The sequence below is a fragment of the Phoca vitulina genome, unplaced genomic scaffold (genome assembly GCF_004348235.1).
Source record: "Phoca vitulina isolate PV1807 unplaced genomic scaffold, GSC_HSeal_1.0 scaffold15, whole genome shotgun sequence".
NCBI lineage: Eukaryota > Metazoa > Chordata > Mammalia > Carnivora > Phocidae > Phoca > Phoca vitulina.
This window is the reverse complement of record NW_022589718.1, coordinates 8,863,480-8,888,238: the sequence shown is the minus strand read 5'-3', so window position 1 is coordinate 8,888,238 and position 24,759 is coordinate 8,863,480. Positions and strand designations below refer to the sequence as shown.

The window sequence follows — 24,759 nt, the reverse complement described above, 5'->3', positions numbered from 1 at the left end:
ATCAGGGAATCAATCTTTCTGCCTCCTATCCTCTTTTTCTTCAGAAGAAAGCGAGTTAACGCAATTACCTCATCCAGAACAATTACCTCACTTTAAACTGTTTATTCTCCGCAGAAACGTGTTTGGGAGCAGGGAGCACTTTGGCAAGAGAGAGATGGATTTTTTTTTTTTTACAAGTACTCGTATCAATGTTGAGTGAGGGCACTGGGGAACAGTCGGGAAGGTTTTCTTTTGAGCCAAGACTTCATTTTCTGTTGGGGTCAACCAGGCAAAAGGGGACGCGTGTTCTAACCAGTTGAGTTCTGGCACCATTTTGGGGGCTCACTACTGGGAGAGATGGTGCATGCTTTGACTATGGAGTCTTGGACTCAGGGCCAACTCCCCAGGTGTGTTCTTTGCTCTGAAACTGTGTGGCCTAAGGCAATCTCTCTTAAGTTACTACTTCGCAGGGAAGAATAAGAGGCAACCATGAGTACTTTCAAAAGCAGTTAAATAAAGATTTGACAGGTTATTCAAAATAAACCACACTTTTAAGAAAAAGTCTTCTTTCCTTCTTGTTACAAAGGCCAGCACGACTCACTTTCCCTGATACTTAGAAGAAAGGCAATTCCCAGGGCCCAGATTAAAACAAAACCAGGAGACGTCAGAAATGAGGAAGCTTTCAGACAAGTTAAAAAAAAAAAGGTAGAAATAAAAAATCTATCACATACCCGTTAACGCACCCCTGACTGTAATTTCCCTACCTCTTTATTTATATGCATGCAGATTTAGCATAGTTATAATAATGGATTTATTCTAGTGTTATTTTTCCCCACTTGGCATTTAAGGCTTTTTCTTTTTTCTTTGAACATGTACGGAGTGCTGTCTGATCTGATGTTAAAAAATGGAAGCAGGAGAGGCAGGACTGCGAAAGGGCTCAAAGTTGAACAAAACAGAGGTTTCGTGGAAGCGGCAGACTCCGAGGTAGGCTGCCGAGATGCTCACATCTTTCCGCACTGGGTTCGCCTCCAAGAGGCCCGCCGGCGCCACTCACGTCCGTAAGCGTGAGCTCGCGTCCCCGAGCCGGCTCCGGACCTGCTTCCTCTCTCCGCGAGCGGGGGCCATTTGCGGAGCGTGGAGGAACCCGGGGGCGCGTGCCGCAGCCGCGGGGCTCACCTGCGCCTCCCGGCCTCCCGCCCGGCACGGCCCGCCGCCGCCCCGCCCCGGCCCGGCTCATTGGCTGCCGCTCGGAGGGGAGGAGAAGGGGCGGCCGCGGGGATCTCATTAGCGATGCGAACTCGCTCCTCCGCCCTGTAGTCCCGGACCCGGCAGCAGCGGGAGCGCGGTGAGCGGTGCTGCGGAGACGACGCGCGACTCCGGCAGCGGCCGTGGCGGGAGCGTTCGCCCCGCCGTGGGAGGCTATGGGGGCGCGTGCTGGCTCCCGGTGCCCGGCCAGCGGCGGCTCCGGGCGCCCTGCGCCGGGGCTGTAGGGAGCCGCCGTGGACCAGTCACTCGCCGAAGACCTCCGGGACCCGCTCGTCTCGGTCCCCAGCTCGCCGTGCCTCTCCCGGGCGCCCGGGGCGTGGAAGAGGAGCCAGACTCCGAGCGGGGCGAGGAGCATGGGGAGAGCGGCCGCCGCAGGAGGAGGCGCTGGAGGGGCGCGCCGGTGGCTCCCGTGGCTGGGGCTCTGCTTCTGGGCGGCAGGGGCTGCGGCTGCCCGAGGTAAGCGCCGGGCGGAGCGGGCGGCGGGGCTGGGGAAGAGGCGAGGGGGCGATGGCGAGACCGAGCGGGACCCGCACCCATGGCGCTGGCTTCCCAAGTTGCGCCCTGCATCTCTGCGCGCGCGGACCCCACAGGGTGGGAATCGGGCGGAGGACCTCGGAGGGGACCACTGCCTCCCACCCCAAGTTTGCGATCAGCCGCAATCCTACAGGTTGCTGTGACCGGGGCCCCTACCCCTTGACGCCCATCGCCTGCTCCATTTTCCGAGCCCTCCCCAATTGCTGCAGACCGGAGTACCCACTTTTTCACTCCAGTCTCGCTCTCCCCTGCCCTCTCCACTTGCCTCCAAGGCGAGGGACCACGGGTGGGCGCGCATAGTGGTGTCCGAGAGTTTCTGGGAGAGGGGCGGGGTGATGGGAGTCTCTGTAGGGTGGGCTTGAATGGAGAGGGCGCTTTTTCCCTTTGGGGAGCAGCACCCAAGCTAAAGTCCGCTGAGCTTGGCACCCCACGGGCGACACTAGCCCGAGGACCTAAACAGCACTGGGCTTGCTTTCGAGGAGGCCGCGGTGTGCGGGAGCCCGGAAGAGCTGTGTGCACCATCCGCGTTTAGCTGCGCCTGCGGTGCCGAGCCGGGGTAAGCGTTTGTCCCGAGGCTGCTCACCCGGCGCCTCCTCCCGCTACCGGGTGCCTACTCCAGCTAGGGAGCTAGCGAGCGCAGGGCTCCACGGAGCAGCGGGGAAACCGCCGCTTCTTGCTGACTTTGAAACGTAAACCCAGTTTTCCTGGATCCTCCGGACTCCAGTAGAGTGAAATTTCGCAACTGGTTTCACCTCCACTGTGAACGAGAACGTGAGCATCAAGTTAAAGATAAATCCCGCCGACTTGTTTTGAAGATGATCAGAAGCAATTTCAGCACATAGCTTGAGTATTACGGCTTTACCTTTGAAATAATCCCGAAGCCTCTCCTTCCTGCCCATCTTTACCTTTCTCCTTCCCTGTGTGCCATCCATTAGGTTTTAGAATATGTAATTGCACTGAATAATTCACCTATCGCTTGTCTGGCGAGAGGGGGACTGAGCTGACCACCTCACCTTCTACTCTCTTGGCTATCCTGAACATAATGAGTAGCCGGGAGACAGAAGAGGGTGGAAGGGGTTGACGACGATCATAAAAGAACCAACACAATCTAATTTTTATAAAAGCTAACGGTGTGTTAAAAGCAGTCAGGGTGTCTAGAATGAAGAATTAAAAAAAAAAAGAAAAAGAGGTAGATAAGAGGCTTTCTGTTTTATGATCCTGTTCATTGACTATTTGCATTTAATTTCTTGAAAACTTTTTTTCCTTTTTTTTTTGTTTTGTTTTTGGTGGAGCAGGCTTTTTAAAAAGCAGCAAAGGTTTAAAAATGAGCCTCGTGATTGCACACTCTGGGTTCTGGTGAAGCATAGTTGTTTCCCTTGCTGGAAGAAGCATAAGCTTCAGCCATTGAATTTACTATGGAGAATGCCTCCTTGCAAAGCTGACTTTGCTCTGAGTTGTTTTTAATACACTGTTATAGGGAAAAGCAAGCCTTTTCTTTTCTAAATTATCTAAATGTCTGAATTCCCACTTGCTATTTGATGTGGAAATACCTAAGAGTGCCTGCCTCCATGTACTGACCCCTTGGAATTTGGTTGGTGGAGTTGTCTTGAAGCCAGCCCCAAACAAGAGGTGGGGACATGCCAGAAGCCTCTTGGATGGAGTTTTGCTGGCTGTGAAACTAAGGCTAGCACCTCTTGTCTGCAAGCTGTTCTTTAAAGGTCTCCTAGAAAACATACTGTACACTCCGCAGGCTTATTTACAACAAAATGTCTTGCACAGATCATAGTAATGTTCAAGACACATGGAGCAGAGCAGTAAATCTGCCTAATATTTCCCTTGTAGTATTTTATGTTGTGGGGGTATGAAGCCCATTCCTTAGCATCTGTCCGAGATTCAATAGGGAATGAGTCGTAAGCCGGCTCTGGAACCTGTGAAGCTGCATGCATCTGGCTTTGGACAGGTGCGCACCATGGGAGTTTTCAGAACAAAGGGTGTGTTTCAATGTTACTTAAGTTCTGCCAGCTTGGGAAGGTGCCCGTTCATTAAAAGCAGGATGAGGTGAACTTTGTGGCATGTTTGTTGAGTCGTCTCACCAGACTCTGTGGGGTTGACCCTAGGTTGTTCTTTATCCAACGAAGTGTTTTTTTTGCAAGCCTTTTCATGTTGATTTGAACCAAGGTATTCTGCCCCCCCCCCCCAAACAACAGGGGATATAGAATTATGCCGTTTGCTTTATGATCTAAGAATATTTAAGAATATTTAACAATTCAGTAGCATTTTCTTTAAAATGACTTACGCTTTTTTTGCAAGATGAGTGCACCAACTTTTTTTTTTTTTCCTTTTCTTCTCCATACTTAATGTAAAACCGTCTGAAAATCAGAGGGAGATTTCAGGTAATTGGCTTTAAATGAACGTACTGGAAGGGGAAGATAACTTGGGACAAGGGACTGCCCGTAGAAACTGGTATGGCCCAAGGAGCAAAGTTCTGGTTCCTTCCTTTGCAAGCAAGACTTATCTTTTCAGATTTATGTTCCTGACTGCTGGCACACTGTAAGGAAGGCACTTTGGTGCCATGATTACTGTATATTTTAACACTTTCCAACTTAAAAGAAGGCTGTTTAAAAGTTATTCATGACCTGCCAAGTGCTAATTGAATCCACATTGTGTTGTCATGTTGATTTGTTTTTGTTCTTTGAAAAACAAGAGTAGTGCTGTAGATCTGGTTGTGATTCCTGTATTAGATACTGTACATAAAGATATCCTCATCTAAAGGCAGGGAGGGAGGTAATCTTAGATAGGCTAAACTTCCACAAAGTTCCTTGCTTTAAAAAATGTCCTGGACAATGACATCTTCCTTATAATAGCTATAGTAATGCATTAAGGGCAAGAGAGGTACACATTTATTTTCTGGGCATAACAGGGTCAGACGGTTTACACATACTTAAATCCATTTATCTACCTGGTTCATACATTTTAAAATCTTTAGTCATTTCCTTCTTAATGAACTTTATATGCCCCTGCCTCCTTCCCAACCCCCCCCCCCTTCCCCCCCCGCCCACCGGCCTTTCTCATTCTGCTCCTTTTCCTCAAAAAAACTGTCCCTCCAGAGTGCTATGAGGAAAGTGTCTTTTCTCCTAATTTCTTTCCAGGATTGTCTTATTCTCACTCTTGGGTTGTGCTCTCAGCTTGAACAGTCCCGTGGCACCTTCTTTTCTGCTCAAGAAATGTTTTCGAGTATCTTAGTTCTTAAGATGAGATTTGTTGTTCTGATTTGGCCCTTAGAAAGAAAGTTGTTCTTTTGCAGGGTCTCACTATGAAAAATAAATGTCCTTCCTCACTCTTTGAGTGACCTGTGTATGGTTCTGTAAGTGATGGCCCATAGGGTGGGAAAAGCTACGGGGCCAGGAATCCTCCTTGGGCTCTCAGAACTGTATGACTGGGTGGGTCAGGTAGTTCCAGACCCTGCTGTCTTACTAGTTAGGGAAGCAGTTTTCTCTCTATCGTCTCAATGACTTTATTGTCCTCCTTCTACTGTATATAGTACCCAGCTTAAAATGTTGCCAACTCTAAAGGTTTCTCAAGGAATTAGTTGTACAGGATTTAGTGAATATTTGGTACCACTCCCTTGTGCCTTTTCTTCTTTTTTTTAATGTGACGGCTAGAGACCCAGGCTACGTGCATTCACATCTAATCCCAAAGACAGGTGTATTTACAAAGAAAGATGTATTCTGTAACATCCTCTTAAAGAAGGTGGTAGTGGGGTTACCGGTGTCCCCGTAATGGACAGGCACACACATTCACAGAAAGTCCCGATGGGGATGCTCTTGATTGCACTTTTGCCATTAATCCTAATCCCATATTGAGGCAAGTGCCAGTTGAGCAGCCACATCATTGTCTTTTCTCCTGTCCTCCTCCTTCTGATACCTTCATGAACTAATGGCATGACTGAATAGCCAATGGGAACTTTCCTGTAACGAGAGCTGCAAACTCTAGGCGAAGACCCTGACCAGCTCACCCCCCTCATTTGCTAAACGGCCCCTGTTGGCATGAGAACTTACCATTGTGTTGCTACCGCTCTTTATATTCTGCCTATTCCTTCAGAGAAGGCATTTTTGTAGCCTTGTTTGAGTGCAAAATAATAATAGCAATTATTGTATTTAGTGTGTGCCATTGATTATTCTAAACGCTTTATGTATGTTAACTCATTTAGTCCTTAAAATACCACTCTGAGGTGAGTTGTATTCTCATTTTTAATATAGGAAACGAAGGGCAAAGAGGGATTAAATAACTTGTGCAAGGTCACAGAGTTAGTATATGGAGGAGCCTGGATTCGAACCTACACTGTCCTGCTCCAGAGCCTACAACAAGGACTGTTTTCTAAACTATGCTAAAAATAAAGTGACCCTTATATTTTGGTGACAAAAGGACTAAAAAATTTCTCTCACTGTGAGAGCTGTAGAGGGATTCGGAGTAGCTTCAATAAATCTATAAATATATTCAGATAAATCTCAGAGATTTATGTTGTATGAAAACAACCACCCTCTCACCATTCAGCTTAACATTCTTTGGGATTGGATTCACACTTAAAATTCTGAACGCCAGTTTCTAATATGATAGCTTGCTTTATTTTTTTTTTCAATTTTGAATTTCAGCAGAAAATATTACTCTGATTGAATACGCCATCCATGGAATGGCAGATCCCAAGAGACTATTGGTTGCATGTCTTGTATTTTTAGCCTTGTTTGCCGGGGAAATGTGGAGCGTGAGATTTGAGAGTAGACTGTTAACACCAGAGGCTGCTGTTTCTGCTGTTTGGGGTACTCCTGCTGCAGCTCTTTCGAGGCAGATGGCTAGATTCATTTACAGAAAATAGATATTCGTTCTATTTTGCATTTCCGCTTTGGAAAGAACTTTTAATTGTTTGTGCCACATTGCATCGTGGGGCCTTATTGTGCGCATATGCATGCTGTGCGTAGATAATTTTCAGAATTAGGCGGATGTTAATGTATTCACTTTGGACTGCCTTAGAAATCCACTGTGAACTCCGCTGTGCTTTTGCAGTATTTCTTCCAAAAGCGGGTGTGGGTGCGCAGGACAGGGTGTGAACCGCGTCTTCTGTGCTCAACACCTGCCCCTCCCTACTGACTTCACCGACATAGAAATTAGGGGCAGAAGTCCTGGGTTGTGTTTCTGGGGCTCGAGTAGAAACAACCCACCCGTATGATGCTTCTCCAGTATATCGGACCACTACAGGACTCAAGAGTATTTCCCGATATTGTTTCTAACAAGACAAGAGTAAGGGGAGGCCTGAATTCTTCCTCTATGACCAGTTCCTTTCTTCATAAATAAGGAAACTGAAAAACCAAAAGCTGTCTTCCAAGTGAGGTCAAGGCCAGCTTCACTTAACGCAGATTCTGACTCTCTGTCCCCAAATTTCTGGTTCATAAAGTGCGAAAGAGCCTTACTCCCCAGGAAGAGAGACCTTGGCGCACAGATATCCCACCAACCCAAGCTGGCATTTTAAGGCTAGGAGGAATCATGTGGGGTAAACGTCACTGCAGCGATGCGGAGCTTGAATACGAATGAATTTCGCAGATGCTTTGTTGTTATCTAAAATCAAACGTTGTAATTTCTCAAATCAGGTGAGTCCAAGGGAAAGTGGTACTGCAGAAATTCCGGCAGGTAGGTGGTTGGCAGGCAGGCATGGGAAGAAATCATCCTGCATACTTCAAAGGCTCAACTAACACCAGCATAGCTATGTTGTGTGTACTATCATTCACAGATTTTGATAACTTACTATAAAAGCAAATTTATTTTCTAAATATTGGATGAGAAATTTGCCTCTGAATATATTTGTGCATGTGTTGTTGGGAGTAGTGTGAAAGGGATTGGTGGCTTCTGCTAGCAACAGTACTTATTTAGTAGTTACCATCTTTGTTTGAATTTAATTTAATAAAATCTATGAGGAGAGGAGGGGAAACCAAATGATCATGGGTTATGGAAGCTTCGCTGGTAATATCTTTGAAACTTACAAATCAGTGCTTTTCAAATGTTAATGTGCATGTAAATCACTGCAGTTCTCCTAAAAATGCACCTTCTGATTTAGTTAGTCTGGGGAGGGGCCTGAGATTCTGCATTTTTGATAAGCTTCTAGATGACCCCATCCATGAACCCCATCCATCTTTAAGTAGCAGGGCCACATGTGATAGTAATTCAGAGTTTGTATTTTCAATATTGTTTTTCACGTGCAAGCCAGTATGAAGTGGAATACAGTGTAAGACTATTTTTAAAATGCCAATAGAAGACTAGGTAAACACAAATGTCAGTTTTAACTCAGACAAACATGCAGCCACTCATAAAACGAACACATTCAGGAGCTCCATTCTGAGATGATAAATTGTCTTTCTTCCAGCATTTGTAAAGACAGATGCAATATTTGAAAAGTCTTGAATCCGGGGTGCCTGGGTGGCTCGGTCGTTAAGTGTCTGCCTTCGGCTCAGGTCATGATCCCAAGGTCCTGGGATCGAGCCCCGCATCGGGCTCCCTGCTCAGTGGGGAGCCTGCTTCTCCCTCTCCCACTCCCCCTGCTTGTGTTCCCTCTCTCGTTGTGTCGCTCTCTGTCAAATAAATAAATAAAATCTTAAAAAAAAAAAAAAAAGTCTTGAATTCTATTTTGAAGTAATTGAGGACTGATGTTTGCATCTAATTAATTGCATGTAATAAAGAGGAAACTGAGTCCCCCAGAAGTTGAGCAGTTTGCCCAAAGTCAGATTTTTATTAAATAAGAAGCTTTTCTACTCCTCTCAATCACCTTCATTCTATCGTATCTCTTGACTGACCTGCACTTGAAATGATCTGGAATTCAAGATAATGAGAGAATGAGGCCATAGTTAAATAAGAGGTAGAGTAAAACCAGTTGGTTCAAAAAAAACAAAAAAATAAAAAAACCCCCAAAACAGAGCACTGTTCATACAGCGTACTGAGGCTTCCCAGCCAGCTGGATTATCGTTGTCAGAACATCGTGTACGTGTTTGGGGTCTGTCTTTCTCTGCGGCAAGGTAGTTAGTTATCTCTCCTTGACAGGGCCCATTATGCTTACTGTTACTCACCCAGCCCCTGGCAGTCATTGTCCAATAGCATACACCAACCAATATTTTTTACTCCAACCTCATTATGTTAAGGTATAAATACTGTTTAGGTGAAAGTTTCTAAAACTTATTCAATACTGTGATAAAATAACTCAGGGAAATTTAATTGCCAAAGAATTAAATAACTGTATGAGGGTTTTATATATATATATATATATATATATATATATATATATATATATATATATATAATATATGTTTTCATATATATATATATGTATGTTTTCCCTTAATAGGTTGGAAAGCCTACATTCCTAGACAGACTATTCTAAAAAGATGGTTAAGTATAAGAGTGATACTCTCATGGATGACTGTTTTGAGTAATCATTCATTTGCATGGAACTTGACACTTTTAAGGGATGTTTACAAGCGTGATTGCTTTGTATTTTCACATCCACCCTGATCTTGAACAGATGATAAAATTAGATTTAGAGATTCTTCAACCAAGGCCAGACAAGTAGCAGTAAATAGTACCAGGCCTAGAAGCTGAGTCTCCAAATGGTTTCTGGGCCTTTTGGACTTCTTTAGCATGTAATTCTATTTTATTACCAGATGGATTGATTAGACCTGAGCCAGACGATACAGCATTTTGTTCATGTCGCACTTGAGACAGGGCTGCGGATGCGTGAGCATGTGTGAGGAAGGAGAAATACGTGAATAAAAATTTTGGATGATACCTGTGTTGCCTTCTCGGTCTGTTTGTGTTATGTTTCTCATGGTTATAAACAGAAATGGCCCTGCCTGGGAAATGTGTCAGAAGTGCTTGGAGGGAAGTAAAATTGTGACTATATCGCTAATGGCATAGTGTGGTATGGCGTAAGTTGTATGTCACATATTCTGAGGAACTTGCTAAGCAATAACGTTTTCTTAATCTAAGGAATGAAAGTGTTCATTAAAGTAGGTGAAATCACAAATTAGTTCTCTGGTTTTATTTTTAAAGATGCCATTATAAGCCAGGCTTTTTAGAAATAGAATACTAGCTCCTCCATCTTCATGGCTTTCTAAATACATTGTCTTTATTATTAATTTTGAGTGTATGTGCTGTATTTTTTCTTTCTGTGTACACTTGTAAAACAAGATTAAAGTCTTTAAATTTGTACTTGAAGTTTGTGCCGTGGCACAAGGCAATTGGACTTCCAATAACAGTTTTCATCAGTGTGTCTTTAAGAATTTTCCAGCCTGTCTTTAAAAAGAGATAGGGCCAGAAAAATACAGACCACTGAATAAAATTCTTTGCCAGGCAAATGTAAGTATTTTATAAGCTATTTGAGAGGGGCTGGAAAAAGTTCAACTCTCCTGCATCTAAATCAGCAACCCTTGTATCTCCCTCAGTCTTGGGACCAGAAGCTACACTGATTGCATCAGATTTCCAAAGTTGTTTTCCTTACGGGAAAAAACAAAAACAAAAACAAAAACAAAAAAACAGTCAGGAGGTTCACAGGTTTTGTTAGTGTGAGGTGTGTGGGTGGGATGTATTTGGGGGTTTGCTTTAAAGAAATAAAGCTGAATAAAAGATTTGTCATTAATTTCTTTTTTTTACATTGGGGCAAAAAGAAAGCAAAAAAAAGAAAACCCACACAACCCATTTAGTATTTTCTCAAGTTTAACAGACAGCTTGAGATGCATTTCAACCTCTGGAACGGCAATACGGAAAGACAGCAGTATCATATCACATCCTGCAGGAGAGAAGACCATCACTTATAAAGCCAGTTATTAATAATTGTCAAGGCGATAAGTGCTTTAATGCATGGGTATCTGCGTATGTATTATATATTAGTAGAATGTCATATATCATCCTTACAGTAAACTTAGATCATGAAGTTCTATGCTATTAATTTAAATGGCATTAATAACACTTGAGATGTCGATTTAATTTTGACTTCTTAATTTAGGTACTCTGTTTCTCTCTCCATGGTATCTCTCGTCTAACCCCCAAATCTTTGTATTTTTTTTTTAAGATTTATTTATTTGAGAGAGAGAGAGAGTGTGTGAGCATAGGCGTGGAAGCAGAGAGAATCTCAAGCAGACTCTGCTGAATGTGGAGCCTGACATGGGGCTTAATGTCATGATGACCCTGAGCCAAAACCAAGGGTTGGGTGCTCAACCCAGGCCCCCCTGTCTGTTTCTTCCTCAAGACTTCTCAAAAATTCCCTTCTCCTTTAAGCAGTGTGATGAGCCTGGGAAGTTGGAGACCACATGTGCTTCAACGTGTCACTTCCTTCTCTGGTTCTTCACGGTATTTTTATCATTTTGGGAAGCATTTCTTGGCATTTTAAATATATATTAAAACCTTCAATAAAAAATGCTGTGGCTGTAGAATTTTCAGGACAAGTTAGTGGGACTTCAGGAATGATGCTGGTAAGCCTTGGCTGAAGCATTTTGAGGAAGGTACCAACACCATAAAAAATTTAATTCTAGGTATCAGTTTCTCCTAAATCAGTGGTTGTAAACTAATGCATACATGAGCAACTCTAGCAACCGAAGTGGGTTGCATGGAAAATGGCTGAAGGAGTTAGGACCCCCCCGCACCCCCACTGTGGCTCATTTTTGCTCAGTTGGATGCAGAGGCCTATGGTTGCTAGAGTGACTGACTTTTTCTTTCCAATAGAAACCAGATTTATGAAATTTTATGTTTCCAGGTTCTCTGAGTCTTCTCACATTATTGTAATAAAACACCTTTGATAAACAAAACTCACTGTGTAGAACACTCTGACTTCCAGTTTGTCTCAGTGACCTTGGTGTATTTTATGAAGAGATTGAAAGGATCCGGGAGCCAGTCATTTCTCATGTTCAGTACTCATCTTTCAGCTGTACTTCTAAAGCTTCTTCTAGCTTTGTGGAGGGGCACTGCCTAAAAGCAGAAGATAGAAAGCATTTACATGGCCATCCATTTAATGTTTCATAAACATTAATTTGATCACCGAGTTTCTATGTAATTCTGTAGAGGAAAATCATAAAATTATATCACTGAAAAGAACCCTAAAATTTCTAGGCCAAAGCCCAAATTTTTACGTGAACAACCAAAGTCTAGAGAAGCAAAGTAGCTTTCTTGACTTTTATAGGTCATTTCTGTCGGTGCTCACCCACCAGATCTTCACTTTCTCAATGTCATTCTTACCTCTTTTCCTTTCTGGGCCTATAATAACAAAAGTAATCAATAGAGGCACAAAAGAATTCAAAAGAAATACCAGAAGACTAAAGACTATTGATCATTTTTCCTCTCTGTTAAAGGATGTCTTCCTTTTATTTAAAATGTTTATATTTTTCTAAATACCTTTGAAATAATATAGATCTCTCTTCTTGGCTCAGTTCTTAGAGAACATTAGGGTTTTGATTTGAGGGGCTCAGGTTAGTTCAGTGTAGCAGAGCTAATTAATATCATAAAAAGTGTTTCCATTATGGATTTGTTTCATGTTGGGAGGAAATTTGGCGTGAGTCTTAAGCTTTTGTCTCGATTACTTCTGCATCCTTGGTAATAAGTGTGTCCAGTATGAACAAATACTGAACTGGTATTTAGGATCTACTACAATCAATCACTAGTAGGTCCTAAATACTTCCTAAATGTCATTATTTTAAAAATCTGTACACAGGAAAGAATATTATAGTAACTGCATTTTCTATGTGATATTAGTGCTGTGAGTTATGCTTTACGCAAAGGATATGATTTTAGAGTGGTATTTGCCACACAGCTCCGAATTCTTATCTGGGTAAATAAATCACTTCCAATTTCCATTTTTCCCTGTGTAAAGCTGGATTTTCAGGTGTGGTGAGAAGGTAACACTTCCAGTTTGAATGGTCCGCTGGGCCCATTATGAGGTGGTTATTCAAGTGGATGTAATAGTTGGACACTCTGAGGACACTGGGTGGGGCAGATTTCAAATGTGCGTAAGCATTTGACTTGTGCTTCTTTTAAGAGAGCTTTTGATGTTGGCAGCCATATGCTAGTGATACCCTCAAAAGGCTATAAATCTGCATTCAAAGAGAGCGACTGGGTATAATTTTGAAGGCTTCAGTTGCTGCTTCTCATGGAGTCCCTATTTTTCCTTATTTTCAAGTGAATTCTGCACCTCCGAAGGCCAGGATAACTTGCAAAAAGCAATCTCCGTGATTGAGCTGGAGCCTGGAAACTTGGGTGACTGGATCATGTTGATGATTCATATCCAAGCCACTTTGCTGGGGAAGTGTTAAACACACGGGGTTTAGGAAACTTCTGATTCTTGGAGATTAGGTATGAAAATATTCAGGGTTTTTTTTTTTTTTTTTAAAGATTTTATTTATTTATTTGACACAGAGAGAGAGACAGCGAGAGCAGGAACACAAGCAGGGGGAGTGGGAGAGGGAGAAACAGACTCCCCGCTGAGCAGGGAGCCTGATGAGGGGCTCGATCCCAGGGCCCCGGGATCATGACCTGAGCCGAAGGCAGATGCTTAATGACTGAGCCACCTAGGTGCCCCGGGTTTGGTTATTTTTTTAGCAATTGTCAGTGAAGGCTCTTGCTGCTGGAAATGGTGGTCAGGTTTTAGATCTCCACATCCCTGGTCATCACCCAATGCTATTTTTTCAAACCCAGCAGAAAGGCAGACTTCTGTAGTATTGTCAGCCAGGATGGGGGAGAAAATCCTACGCAGGTACTTCGGAGGTGTGTTGACATTAACTTTTTTTTTTTTGAGTTTCAAACTGATGTTTAACAGTTTAAAGTATGTTTAAACAGTTTTATCGAGAAACAGTAGATGGAAAGATGAGCACCGAATGTTTAGTGTAGCCCTGGTTTATTGAAATACATATGTGTGTGATTTAAGTGATGAAGTCAGTGTCTCTCTGACGTTCTCAGCCAGCTGCTGCAAGGGCCTCTAACTCAGAGCAATCGAGTCGGAATCTCCTGGGGGATGACCCACTGGTATTTTTTTTTTTTAAAGATTTTATTTATTTATTTGAGAGAGAGAGAGCACATGAGAGGGGGGAGGGTCAGAGGGAGAAGCAGACTCCCTGCCGAGCAGGGAGCCCGATGCGGGACTCGATCCTGGGACTCCAGGATCATGACCTGAGCCGAAGGCAGTCGCTTAACCAACTGAGCCACCCAGGTGCCCACCCACTGGTATTTTTTTAAGTTCCCCAGGTGATTCTCAATTTGGGAATGCAAGATCGAGACCCATTGATTTAATGGGTGCATTGATTGTGTACAAATGTTGACTCTGATCTTGTTTTAAAATTTAGAGAAGTGATTTGGAAATCACTGTCCCAGCAAAAGGTAAGGGATTGAAGGTGACCATGCCCCATTTGCCTCCCCTTCTGTGTCAGGCGTCATCTTTCCACATTGCATCCCGGATGACTTGCGTGAGTGAAACTGGATGCTGGCACAAGTCGAGAAGCTCGACTTATCGTACTAGGAGGCAACACCTGGGCTATTACTAAAAGGGATAAGATTATATGAGAGGGATTAGGCATTAAGGACTCAGGTTTGGAGGTTGTACCATGTTTCCCTTCTGGACAAAAGCACAGGGCTCACAGATAGAGATTCCCATCCCCTTGAAGCATCATTGAACGTCTCCTAGGCCCAGGATGTACATGGTAAGTAGTCATATTTATGAGTGGATTAGTATCTTTGTGCTAGTCTTGGTGTCTGAAGGATATAGGCAGGGTAGCTCCTCCTACATACAGTGGAGGGCCAAGTCCCAGGGAGCACCACTGTTGTTGACGCAGAGAGGTAGGCAGGGACACCATAGCCATTCCAGGCAACTTGGTGTAGGAATTCTCACCACAAGCGTTTCTAATAGTACTGCCCTGTTCACAACTGCCCATGGTTCCTTATTTGTCTGTGAAATCAAATATAAACTGTTAGACATTTTGTGATTTTATTGTTGCGTATGAATAAGTAGTTTTTTTTTTTTAAGATTTTATTTATTTGCCAGAGAGAGACACAGCAAGAGAGGGAACGCAAGCAGGGGGAGCGGGAGAGGGAGAAGCAGGCTTCCCGCTGAGCAGGGAGCCTGATGCGGGGCTCGATCCCAGGACGCTGGGATCATGACCTGAGCCGAAGGCAGATGCTGAATGACTGAGCCACCCAGGCGCCCCTGAATAAATAGTTTTTTTTAATAAATAGTTTTTAAAAAATCAAATTACACTGGGTATTTGTGCACTTAACACCACACGTAAGAAGTGGGGCGCTGTCAACACTTGACCCTTGTGTGTGTTCCTCCCATCATGCACCGCTCGGGTTCTCCTTCAGAAGGAATCATGGCTCACATTCTGTGCTCATCATCTCCTTGTTTCTAAAAAATAGCTTAAACAAGTATGTATGTACTTCGACACAAACACAGTTTACTTTTGCTTCTTTTGGAGATGTATTTAAATTAGAGTCTACATATTTCTCAGCAGTTGTTGTTTGTCACGACAAGATTGTGTTTCATCTCTGTTATTACATGTACTGTTGTTGATTCACTTCCCTCAGATACGATATTCCGTGGTGTGACTCAGCCATAATTGACTTATGTTGCTGTCAGTGAAATTTGGGCTTGTTCAGATTTTTTTTCTTTTATGAAAAGTGCTCCTAGGAACTTTGTTATGCATGCCTCATGGTACCCATTTTCAAGTGTTTCTTACCTGAGAGGAGATCACTAAGACCTAGAGGGCAAGCATGTTAAATTTTCCAGGCAATGCCACATCATTTTTCAGTAAAATGTAAGTTCTCATCATTTCCCATCAACCACCTTTGGATATTAATAGGCCTGGAGGTTTCTGCTCATTTTTAGTGGGTTATAATATGATTATCTCTGCATGGATTTAATTTTCATATTTCTGATTGCTAATGAAGTTAAACATTCTTCCGTATACCTCATTGCCATTTATATTTCTTCTATGAAACACCTACTCAAGTCTTTTGCTCATTTTTTCTATTATTGTATCTTGTTGAATTGTAGTAGTTTTAAGTGTATATGTCATACATGTTTTATATATACATATATAAAATCTTTAATGTATTATGTGTGACTGAAATTTCTTTAGTTTTTTTTTTTTTTTTTTTACTTTATGGTATTTTCTGATGACTTGAATATTTTGTTATTTTCTCATGAACTTTAGTTTCAATTTTAATGTAATCAGTGTTTTCAGTCATTTTAGGCTTAGGTCCTTTGTGTTGTGCTTAGGAAATCCTTCCTACATGTAATTAAATACATTCTCCTATATCCTAAATTGTATAGTTTGGTCTTTCATATTTTTGCCTTTAATCCACCTAGGATACATTTTTCTTTCTTTTTTTCTGTGTAGAGTTTGAGTTAGAGATTTCTTTTCATTCTTTAATGCACATAATCAGTTGTCTCAGAACCATTTATTGAGAAGTCCCTCCTTTCCCTAATGATCTCTGATGTCACCTTTGTAACATATGAACATTTCATATACACATGGGTTTTTTTTTGGTCTGGCATTAAATGGTCTTCAGAACACTTCTAACAAAACTTTGTGTTTTTTTTTTTTTTTCCTACTGTCTCTTCATGTACCTTCTACTCAACTGGACTCTTTGCTGTGCCTCAAAACTACTCCTATGATTTCCCTTGTCTTGTGCATTTTGTTACTTATACCTCTCACATGTTGCCTTGTGTATTATTTTAGGTATATTCATTTCTCTTTTGCTCCCTATTATTTGCGAACTTTAGATAGCAGGCATGATTATTCATCTTTGATACCTTTGGACAGAATAATGTCTTTTACTTAACAGATATTTGATAAATCATTGAACTAAAGTGGGGTTTGTAAATGAGGGGCTCTTGGATACTATCCAGTTAGTCTCATTGTATTTGCCCACTGATGATAACTGAGATTTGTAGAATTTAAATGCAGTGCCCAGGGTCACACAACTTGGTGGATCCTTGACTTTTTTTTCTTGAACTTATTCCGTAGGCAAAGAACTGAACTATCAGACATTGTCCAGAAGTATGAACTAATATGAAGGTACTGGAAAAGAGGTGAAGAGATATATGTGGCAGGTCCAAGATTCTTAGACTGGTTGAGTCCATTGCCAACAATGACATTCATTTCATACCCAGACACTGGGCATTTCCTAAGCATGCTGTGCTAACTCACATCTCTATGCCATTGTTCTTTCCCCTAGTTTAACAAATCTGTCCTCATGGACCACTACCCATGAATTTTCCCCACTCCTGGAGATTAAGTTCTCCTCGTTGAATGCTGTATTTCCATACCTTGACATCACTTCTGGTACTGCACCAATGAGACCATATTCTAGTTCTTTTTCATAAGTCTCTCTTGCTTTTGATTTTTACCACTTGAGGTCAGAGACAATTTTCTATTTTACTGTATCTTCTCAACACCTAACACAGAGCCATGTTTGGAATACATTAGGTTTCCAAGATGTTCCGACTGCAGAATGGAGACAAGCAAAAAACCAAAACTTTCATGTGAGCTTATAAATATGTTCTGTCATTCCACCGTTTAGGTGTATAATTCATTTTGGTAGAATCATTGTGCTACCCCATCTAATAAAATACAAAACCTGTGGGAATGATAGTGTTAACTGTTATCACAGTAGTCTAAATGAGCTAAAGAACTTGGTGTAAGTATTCAGAGGTCCCACGTTAGGGAAGCTTTGCTAGGCTGAAAGCACACTGGGTTTTTGAGCGAATAATGCTGTATAGTTGGGAATCTATATAATCAGAAGAGAACTTAAAGATCCTAGGCATTTGAGTTGAAGGTTCAAAAAGAGGACAATTATAGGAAAAGGAATGGAGATAAGAGGGTACCAGCTACAAATAATAACGCTTTGGTTCAAGGGATGGCCCTGCAATGGTTACAGTTCTGGAGTGAGCATTCCAACTTGCTCTTAGTTTCAAGTCATGAAGGTGAACTCTTGAGTGTTTCCTTCACTGCTGGGAGCTTCCAGGCAGGAGAACATTGGGAAACTAAGTCAGTGAGCCAGCAGGGCGGGCAGTGGGAGTTTCAGGAGCTGGCATTCTCTTTTCCATCCTGGAAGTCACAAGTTGGCTAAATGGTTAGATGAATGCAACTAAGGAGCCCAAGGGAGCTTAACTGTACTTACTATAAGTAGTTCTTTTAGGTGAAAGTATTTTTTTCCGATAATTTTGAAAGTATGTGTTTATTATATTAGAAGAAATCTGAAAATATAGGAAAGTATTAAAGAGAACAAAATCCCAGTAGATACCCAAAAAATAACCACTCAGGGGAATTCTCCAGGTAGAAGCCATATTCCTCACGGTGCCTCTGTTAGTTAGTCTGTAAATCCCTGTTGGTTCCTCTCTGTCTCTACCATTTTGAAAGAGGAACAACCAATTATCTGAGTACTAAACCAAATACTTTAGTTCCTGTTCTTATCTTTTCAGAATGTTGACTCTTGGTAGCAGATTCTGAGTAGCCCTGTGACACATCTTCAGTGCTTTGGATGATGTGAGAATAGCACGCATTGTTATTTTTCAAAACCTGGCCAGAGCTGCTGGACACAGCCGTTGTAACTGTAGCACCCAGGACCCTCGACAGCCGTGTCTTCTGAGAACCTACATAGTAGTGCTTTGTGTTCATTGAGCTGACTAGAGAAGAGGCCACGAAATCATTTCTCTATCTCTCAGTATGAGGATGGTATGTGATTTGGTTACTGCTTTGGAATTCAGAAAGACAGTTTTTTTCTTTTTTTTTTAACACTCCCAAGATAACTTTGAAGGATGGTTTTTCTATACCTGGTACATTACCACGTATGGATTTTATCTCAGCATCAGGATGAGTCAGACCTTGGCTAATATGAGCTCTTCTAATTATTGTAGACTGAGATAAATAGGGATATATTTGTTTGGAATATATTGTTCTTACGTGTATGAAGGCTGTCTCAGTTGTGGTGAAGTCTGTCCCTAGGTAGCCAAGAGCAGTCATCAATATGTACACTCATGTTCATGTTCTGTATTTTTTTTTCTTTTCTTGGCTAGAAACAAACAATTATATGGAATTCTCATAGGTAAAACTAATTAAGATTAGAGCAGTTAGTCTTTGCCAAGTCCATTTCTTACCTTCTTCTTAAACTGATTTATTAATAAAATGCATCTGAAGTAATTAAGATTTAGAAAATAAAAATCTGAATACCATATTTTTTGGCAATCTGTGACTTAACATGTTTTCAATTCATCTGTCCCTTCACCACCACCAGCACCTCCCTTAGCTAAATTCCTCACCTCCAAAATGAAAGCTTCTAAATTCCTAATCTACTCAGAAGTGTTTTCCCCAATATGTGCATATCTGTAATGGTATCAGAGTTTCATAGCTGGTGGTTGTCTGTGTAGGGAGTTGAATGTCTGTTTATGTTTCCATATAAAACACCTTGGTGACAGGCTTGTTGTTTTCTGAATCTTTGCAAATACTTGTGGTTTGGCACATTTTAGTAATTCAAGGAATAAACGAGTAGATGAATGGATGAATAGTTACCAGCTACAATGAATATTTGTGTGTTAACTGAGCTCTGGCTTGCTAATTGTATATGATCATGTGACTGTCTGCTTGTGCCATTCATTATGGTAGATGCTTGACATATATATGCTTTAATTCCTACAATAACTGTGTCAGGTAGGTATTATTATTTGTTTACAAATAAGGAAATTAAAACTCAAATATACTTTCCCAAGGCCATACTTGTAATAGTGGAAAGGGGGGTGGATTTGAGCCCAGGTCAGTTTAGCTCTAATACATGTATGCTGTATCATATCAAGGTGCCTTCCAACTTTATAATGAAGATTCACACAAGTGTCTGAGATTCTTTGGGTAAAATACTCCTTTGCAAGCCAGCTAGAGTTGGTTTTCCCAGCCACTTCTTAGTTACCAGGTATGGTAGCCGTTCCCTAAGTGAATGTGTGTTGGAATCTATCTTTTGGTTCTGTCCTTGGCTGTTGTCTTTGGTATCAGCAGTTTATCGATTACAGTTTTTCCTAATGTGTAAATGTCCTTGAACACCAGCCCTGTTTTCCTCTTTGGTAGAGGAAACAGCAAGCATGGAAATGATGGAGTCTGCCTCTCTGGGGCTCTGGTGGGCCCATAAGCCCACTTCACTGGTCTTCTGCTGGCTGGTGACCAGGCCCTAATTTGTATGGTCCGTGCTGTTTCAGGGCCGATGCTTCCCTTACATCAGGGGAAAATTGCAACAGTAAGCTCTCGGCCATGGAGTCTGCGTTATATATGACAGACCTTGCTTTGGGCAAAGATGGTGCTTGAGTTGATGTAGGAACTGATAATAGTTGGTAATATTATAGACCAAATGATCACCTCAGGTAAAAATCAGTTGCCTGCATTTCTAACTGGGCTTTTATTGCCTGAGACTCATTATGAGAATTCGTCCCATTGGTGGGTATTTGGTCAGGAGAATGAACGTGTATTCAGCATACCCATGCATGGTGCTAGCCAGATTGCAGGGCCTTTTTTTATTTAGTTCTCAAAGGGAGGAAACTGAGGTTGCAGAGAAGGAAATAAAATTAGAAGATGTTAAATGAGCTCTTTTGGGATCATGCATATTGTAAATGATGGATCTGAATTTTTTAATTCTTCCAAAAAACAATTGAGTATATTTACTGTATGCATATATTATTTTTGAAAGGCAGTGAAGAATAGTGATAAAGCACGCAGTTCCTAGAATCAGACTGTTTGAGTTAGAATTCAGTTTTAAGCACTTATTAGCTGTGTGGCCATAGGAAAATGGCTTCACCTCTCTGTGTTTCAGTCTCCTTCCCTGTAAAATGGGAATGAGTGATACGGATATTCTGAGGGTTAATTAATATATGCACAGGACTTAAAATAATTCTGATACATAATCATTTATATTTATTACTCCTCCTCCTGTGTTTAAGTCACTGTGTTGGGAACTGGGATCTAGAAATAAAAACTACTTCAGCTGCCATCAAGAGTCTTACAGTCTTCTGTGGGAGATGCTAGAATAAACCTTACAAGGCATTATGGGAAATACAAGGAGTGAGACACCACAAGGTGCTCTGGCTGCAGGGAGGGCCCCCTCCACACCCTGGCCCCCCCAAATTTTGGAAGTGGGAGTATACCCAGAGGAAATGATCCCCGGGCTGAGTGATGCATTTTAGGTAGGCAGGTTTGGGACCATCACGATAGTAGTTCGAGAGTGTTTTTTCCCCTCAGAAACAGACACCACAAAGGTTTGGGCAGAGATAATACCTCGTGCTGTGTTTTCCAGCGTTGGACTCCTGAGTGCTATATATATATACGTCACTCCAGGCTCCGTGGCTGCCCCCATCACACTGGTAGTTCATTTTTACCTTTTCCAAGTGAACACTTTAGGCAGACTGATTTACTTTTTTTCCTCCTCTCTGAAATAGAGAAGTGCTCTTTAGCACTTTTACCCTTTGAAAATATAAAATCACTCAAGGGCTTTCATATTTTCAAAGGGCAGAAGCAACTTTAGCGAGAGAGAGGAGTGCAAAAAGCTGACTGATCTTTTTTTTTTTTTTAAGTGCTATAATGAAAACATGTATAAGACATATCCTCCGGGCCCGTGTGTGTGGATGCGGGTAAAAAGGTAGACGAGGTAAGGAGGGTGAAAGGGGAGTGGAATGCGTATTTAGGAGAGTTAACGACCGCTTTCTCTGTTGCTGGGATTTTTTTATTTTTTATTTTTATTTTTCCCTTTTTAACTTACTGGAGAAGAAACAGCCCTTATTCCTGCCCCCACCGCACAGGCTCATGCTAAGATAAAATAAGTGGTGTCCCTCAAGATTTTAATGGAGAAAACACCTGCTTCCTTCCTCGGCCTTGATTCGCCAAATCTCTGACCCTGGAAAATGAAAGCATAACCGCCAGGAATTTGGCAGTGGTATTCCTGAGCTAGTTTTGCCTTCGGAGTGACAGGTATAGTTATGTCTCCTCGAAAATACAGAGAGAACAGTTCACCTGTCAGGTAAGAAACAAATAACTGAGCTGCCAGCCGGGCCCCATTCTTCCCCCCGCACCACACCTGTGCACGGTAGACACCTCTGGGGTGTCCATCTTTCGAAAAGGGCCATATTTTACCCAATGAGGTGCTTACTACGAGCAGCCATCGGAATGATCTACTAGCTCAGGCTTCGTTGGCAGGGCTGGCTGTGGCATTCTGTGCTAGATGGGATGTTTGTCTTCTCCCCAAAGCACATACCACAGAATATTATCTGCAGGCAGGATTTTACTTATTTATGTTTATTATTAAATATACACGTGAACAATGGCATAGGAGGTTTGTGGCAGTTGAGGTTCTTAAATGCTATTTTCAAGAAATGGTGTCTTCCTTTGGGTCCCCAGGGGTCCCAGCATTAATCAGCAGGCCAAGGAATTGCCCCAGACCCTCATTCCAAGAAGACACCCAGGACATTGCCAGAATGAGTTGGGTTGGGGTTTGCTAGAGTCTAAAGCTGGTAAGGAACACACTCTGCTATTTCAGGGACTCCGTGGTATTGTAATGATTCTGACACACTCTCTCTTTCTCGTTCTCCCTCTCTCTTCTAAGACAGCCTGCACTGCTTGAGTCGGGAGACAGGGAGAACGTTCTGAGTGGTAGAGTTACACTCTTCCTTGAGTTTACTACAGAGAAGCAATTAATTGTGAACCTGTGTAAGAGTTTATGATCCTGCTTCATATGGACTTGCCCATCAAAGGGCCACTTAAAATTCACGCACAGTAGCAACTGTGAAGGAATACCGAAGACTCATAAATAAAGCACACCTATCTTAATTTATTGCCAGGACCTTCTATACCCATTGAGCTATTCAGAACCGTGCACAATTGATGTTTCTTTCCTCCAGTTATTTCAGTAAAAAATGAACTCTATTTTATGCCACACAAGCATACTAATAAACCAGTGTTTTGCTGCTTATAAAGGCAAACTGTCACCTGTTAAAATATGTAACTGTCATAGAAAGATAAAAAAGGATCATTTAATAATGATGAACAATGTGCATGTGGCAGAAATAGAATCCAAAAGGTAAACAGCAGTTTATTATGCTATAGCCAGGCAAGCTATTCCTCAATGGAGGGCTCAGTGTTCATCTTTGTGCTCTTCCTTTTAAGGGAAATAGAACCTGGCTTAACAATAATTCGTGTGTGTGTCTGTGTGTGTGTGCATGCGTGCACGCGCGTGTTTAATGGAGGCTCATTACTGGTGCAAAATATGGACTGTTGCTCTTATTAAAGGGGGAGAAATGGTTTTCAGACCTATTTTCTTAACTCTGATGGGAACAATCTTAAGTGCTCTGTGTTATTGTTTCCTAGTGCTGAATAATAGGGAGCGTTTAGAAATTTCATTTTGCTGGTAGGTTTGGGAAGGAGGATGTTTTTAATTAAGCTCTTCAGCTACTTTTTTCCCCCCAGTGTTGGAAGCTGAATATATCTCTACCAAGAATATATCTGATGCAACTGAATAAAACCAGTGCTAGCAGAAATAAAAATGGGCTCATTATAGTTACCTGGGTTTCTTGATCTCTTTTTATTGACCTGTACAAATAATACCTCCAAGGTACAGCAGTGAAAACTCTCCAGATTTCCTTCATGATGTAAGGGGACAATTGTAGGTGATGGCACAGTGTTAAATTTATGTACCTGCACAGTAAATTTTAACAGTCCTGGGGGAAGGGGTCTGGGTTTTGGTGCAACTAATAAGAGATTATAATGGAACTTTTTTTAATTAAAAAATACTTCAGTTGTAGTCTATTAAACTCCAGGGAAGTCAAAACCAGGAGAGTTACCAGGATAAGAGCTGCTTCTCTTCCAGGGCCGTTTTTTTCTCCCTGTTTCCAGTTAGCATGTATTTACAGCGACTAATGTCTTGGAAACGACAATTATGGCTGGGTGAATAAATATTGAATGTTTTAAAGATTGTGTAAATATTTGCCCAATAGACAGCCCTGGCTTCTTAAATATTTGGCCTTTTATATTAGGTTCAATTTGAAATGATTTAAAAGCTTACTTAACTATTGAACACAGCTATACCAGCTTAAAAAGGAGGAAGAAAAAAAACGCTCTTTCAAGCATAGTTAAATTTAAAGTATTGTATTCAGTAGGAAATAGAATTTTACCCAAATCAGAGGAGCTAAGATTGTTTTGGAAGAATTAAGAAGGGCTTCACTGGAAAGCCAGGGTGAGCTCTAGTTCCTGGGATTGGGAGCTAAGGTCACTGGCGTCCCAGCTCCACACCACAAGTGTCCCCCTCACGGGGAGATTTCTTGATCTAGATATTTCCTTTCTCAGTAAAATGCTTAAAATAACTCTGTTGTTCGCCAAAGTGATTTATAGCCCTAGAAAAAACAATCACTTCATAAATTCAAGGTAGAATCTTTGTAATATTAGGTACTAGAGCAAGATTGGGCCACCTTCCCATGTCCCATAGTCTAATTAATCTTTCTACCAGAAATCTATTTCTGAAAGCCTCATTTTTATTATTTCCCTCCCTGCCTCCCCACCCAGTGGACAGCAGTTCTCTGGTGCCTTTAAGCTGAAGTACACATTCCTTGATAATGTAACTTGGCCTCAATGACTCTTCTGGTTTCATCCTTCACCACCATCCACTGTGTACTTTACACTTCAATCACAAAAACCTTCCCTGAACTTTTCGCAGCTTAGTAGCTGTGCGTATGCTTTTTTTCCAAGACACAAATTTACCTGACTTTTCTATCAGGTTGATGAACTCCTACTTCATCTTCTACACCCATTTCAAAGGTGAGCCCCACTGGAAATTCTTCTAATAATTCCACTGAGTGGAATGAATCACTCCTCTCTGAAGCCAGTAGTTAAAATATGGCATTTGCCATATTAAGTTGCAATGAATAGATTGCCTATTTCTGTA

The 24,759-nt window shown here is 41.9% G+C and overlaps 1 protein-coding gene across 10 annotated transcripts in view; it reads left to right on the top strand.

Moving 5' to 3' along the window:
* The first annotated feature begins 1,304 nt into the window (after positions 1–1,304).
* Positions 1,305–24,759, top strand: part of UNC5D (unc-5 netrin receptor D) — a 536,221-nt gene continuing 512,766 nt past the window's right edge. For all 10 annotated transcript variants that reach the window (XM_032413428.1, XM_032413432.1, XM_032413429.1 and 7 more), the window contains exon 1: positions 1,305–1,701. In XM_032413428.1, coding sequence (XP_032269319.1) covers positions 1,599–1,701 — 103 coding nt within the window. In that variant the 5' untranslated portion in view covers positions 1,305–1,598. The remainder of the gene's footprint in view (positions 1,702–24,759) is intronic.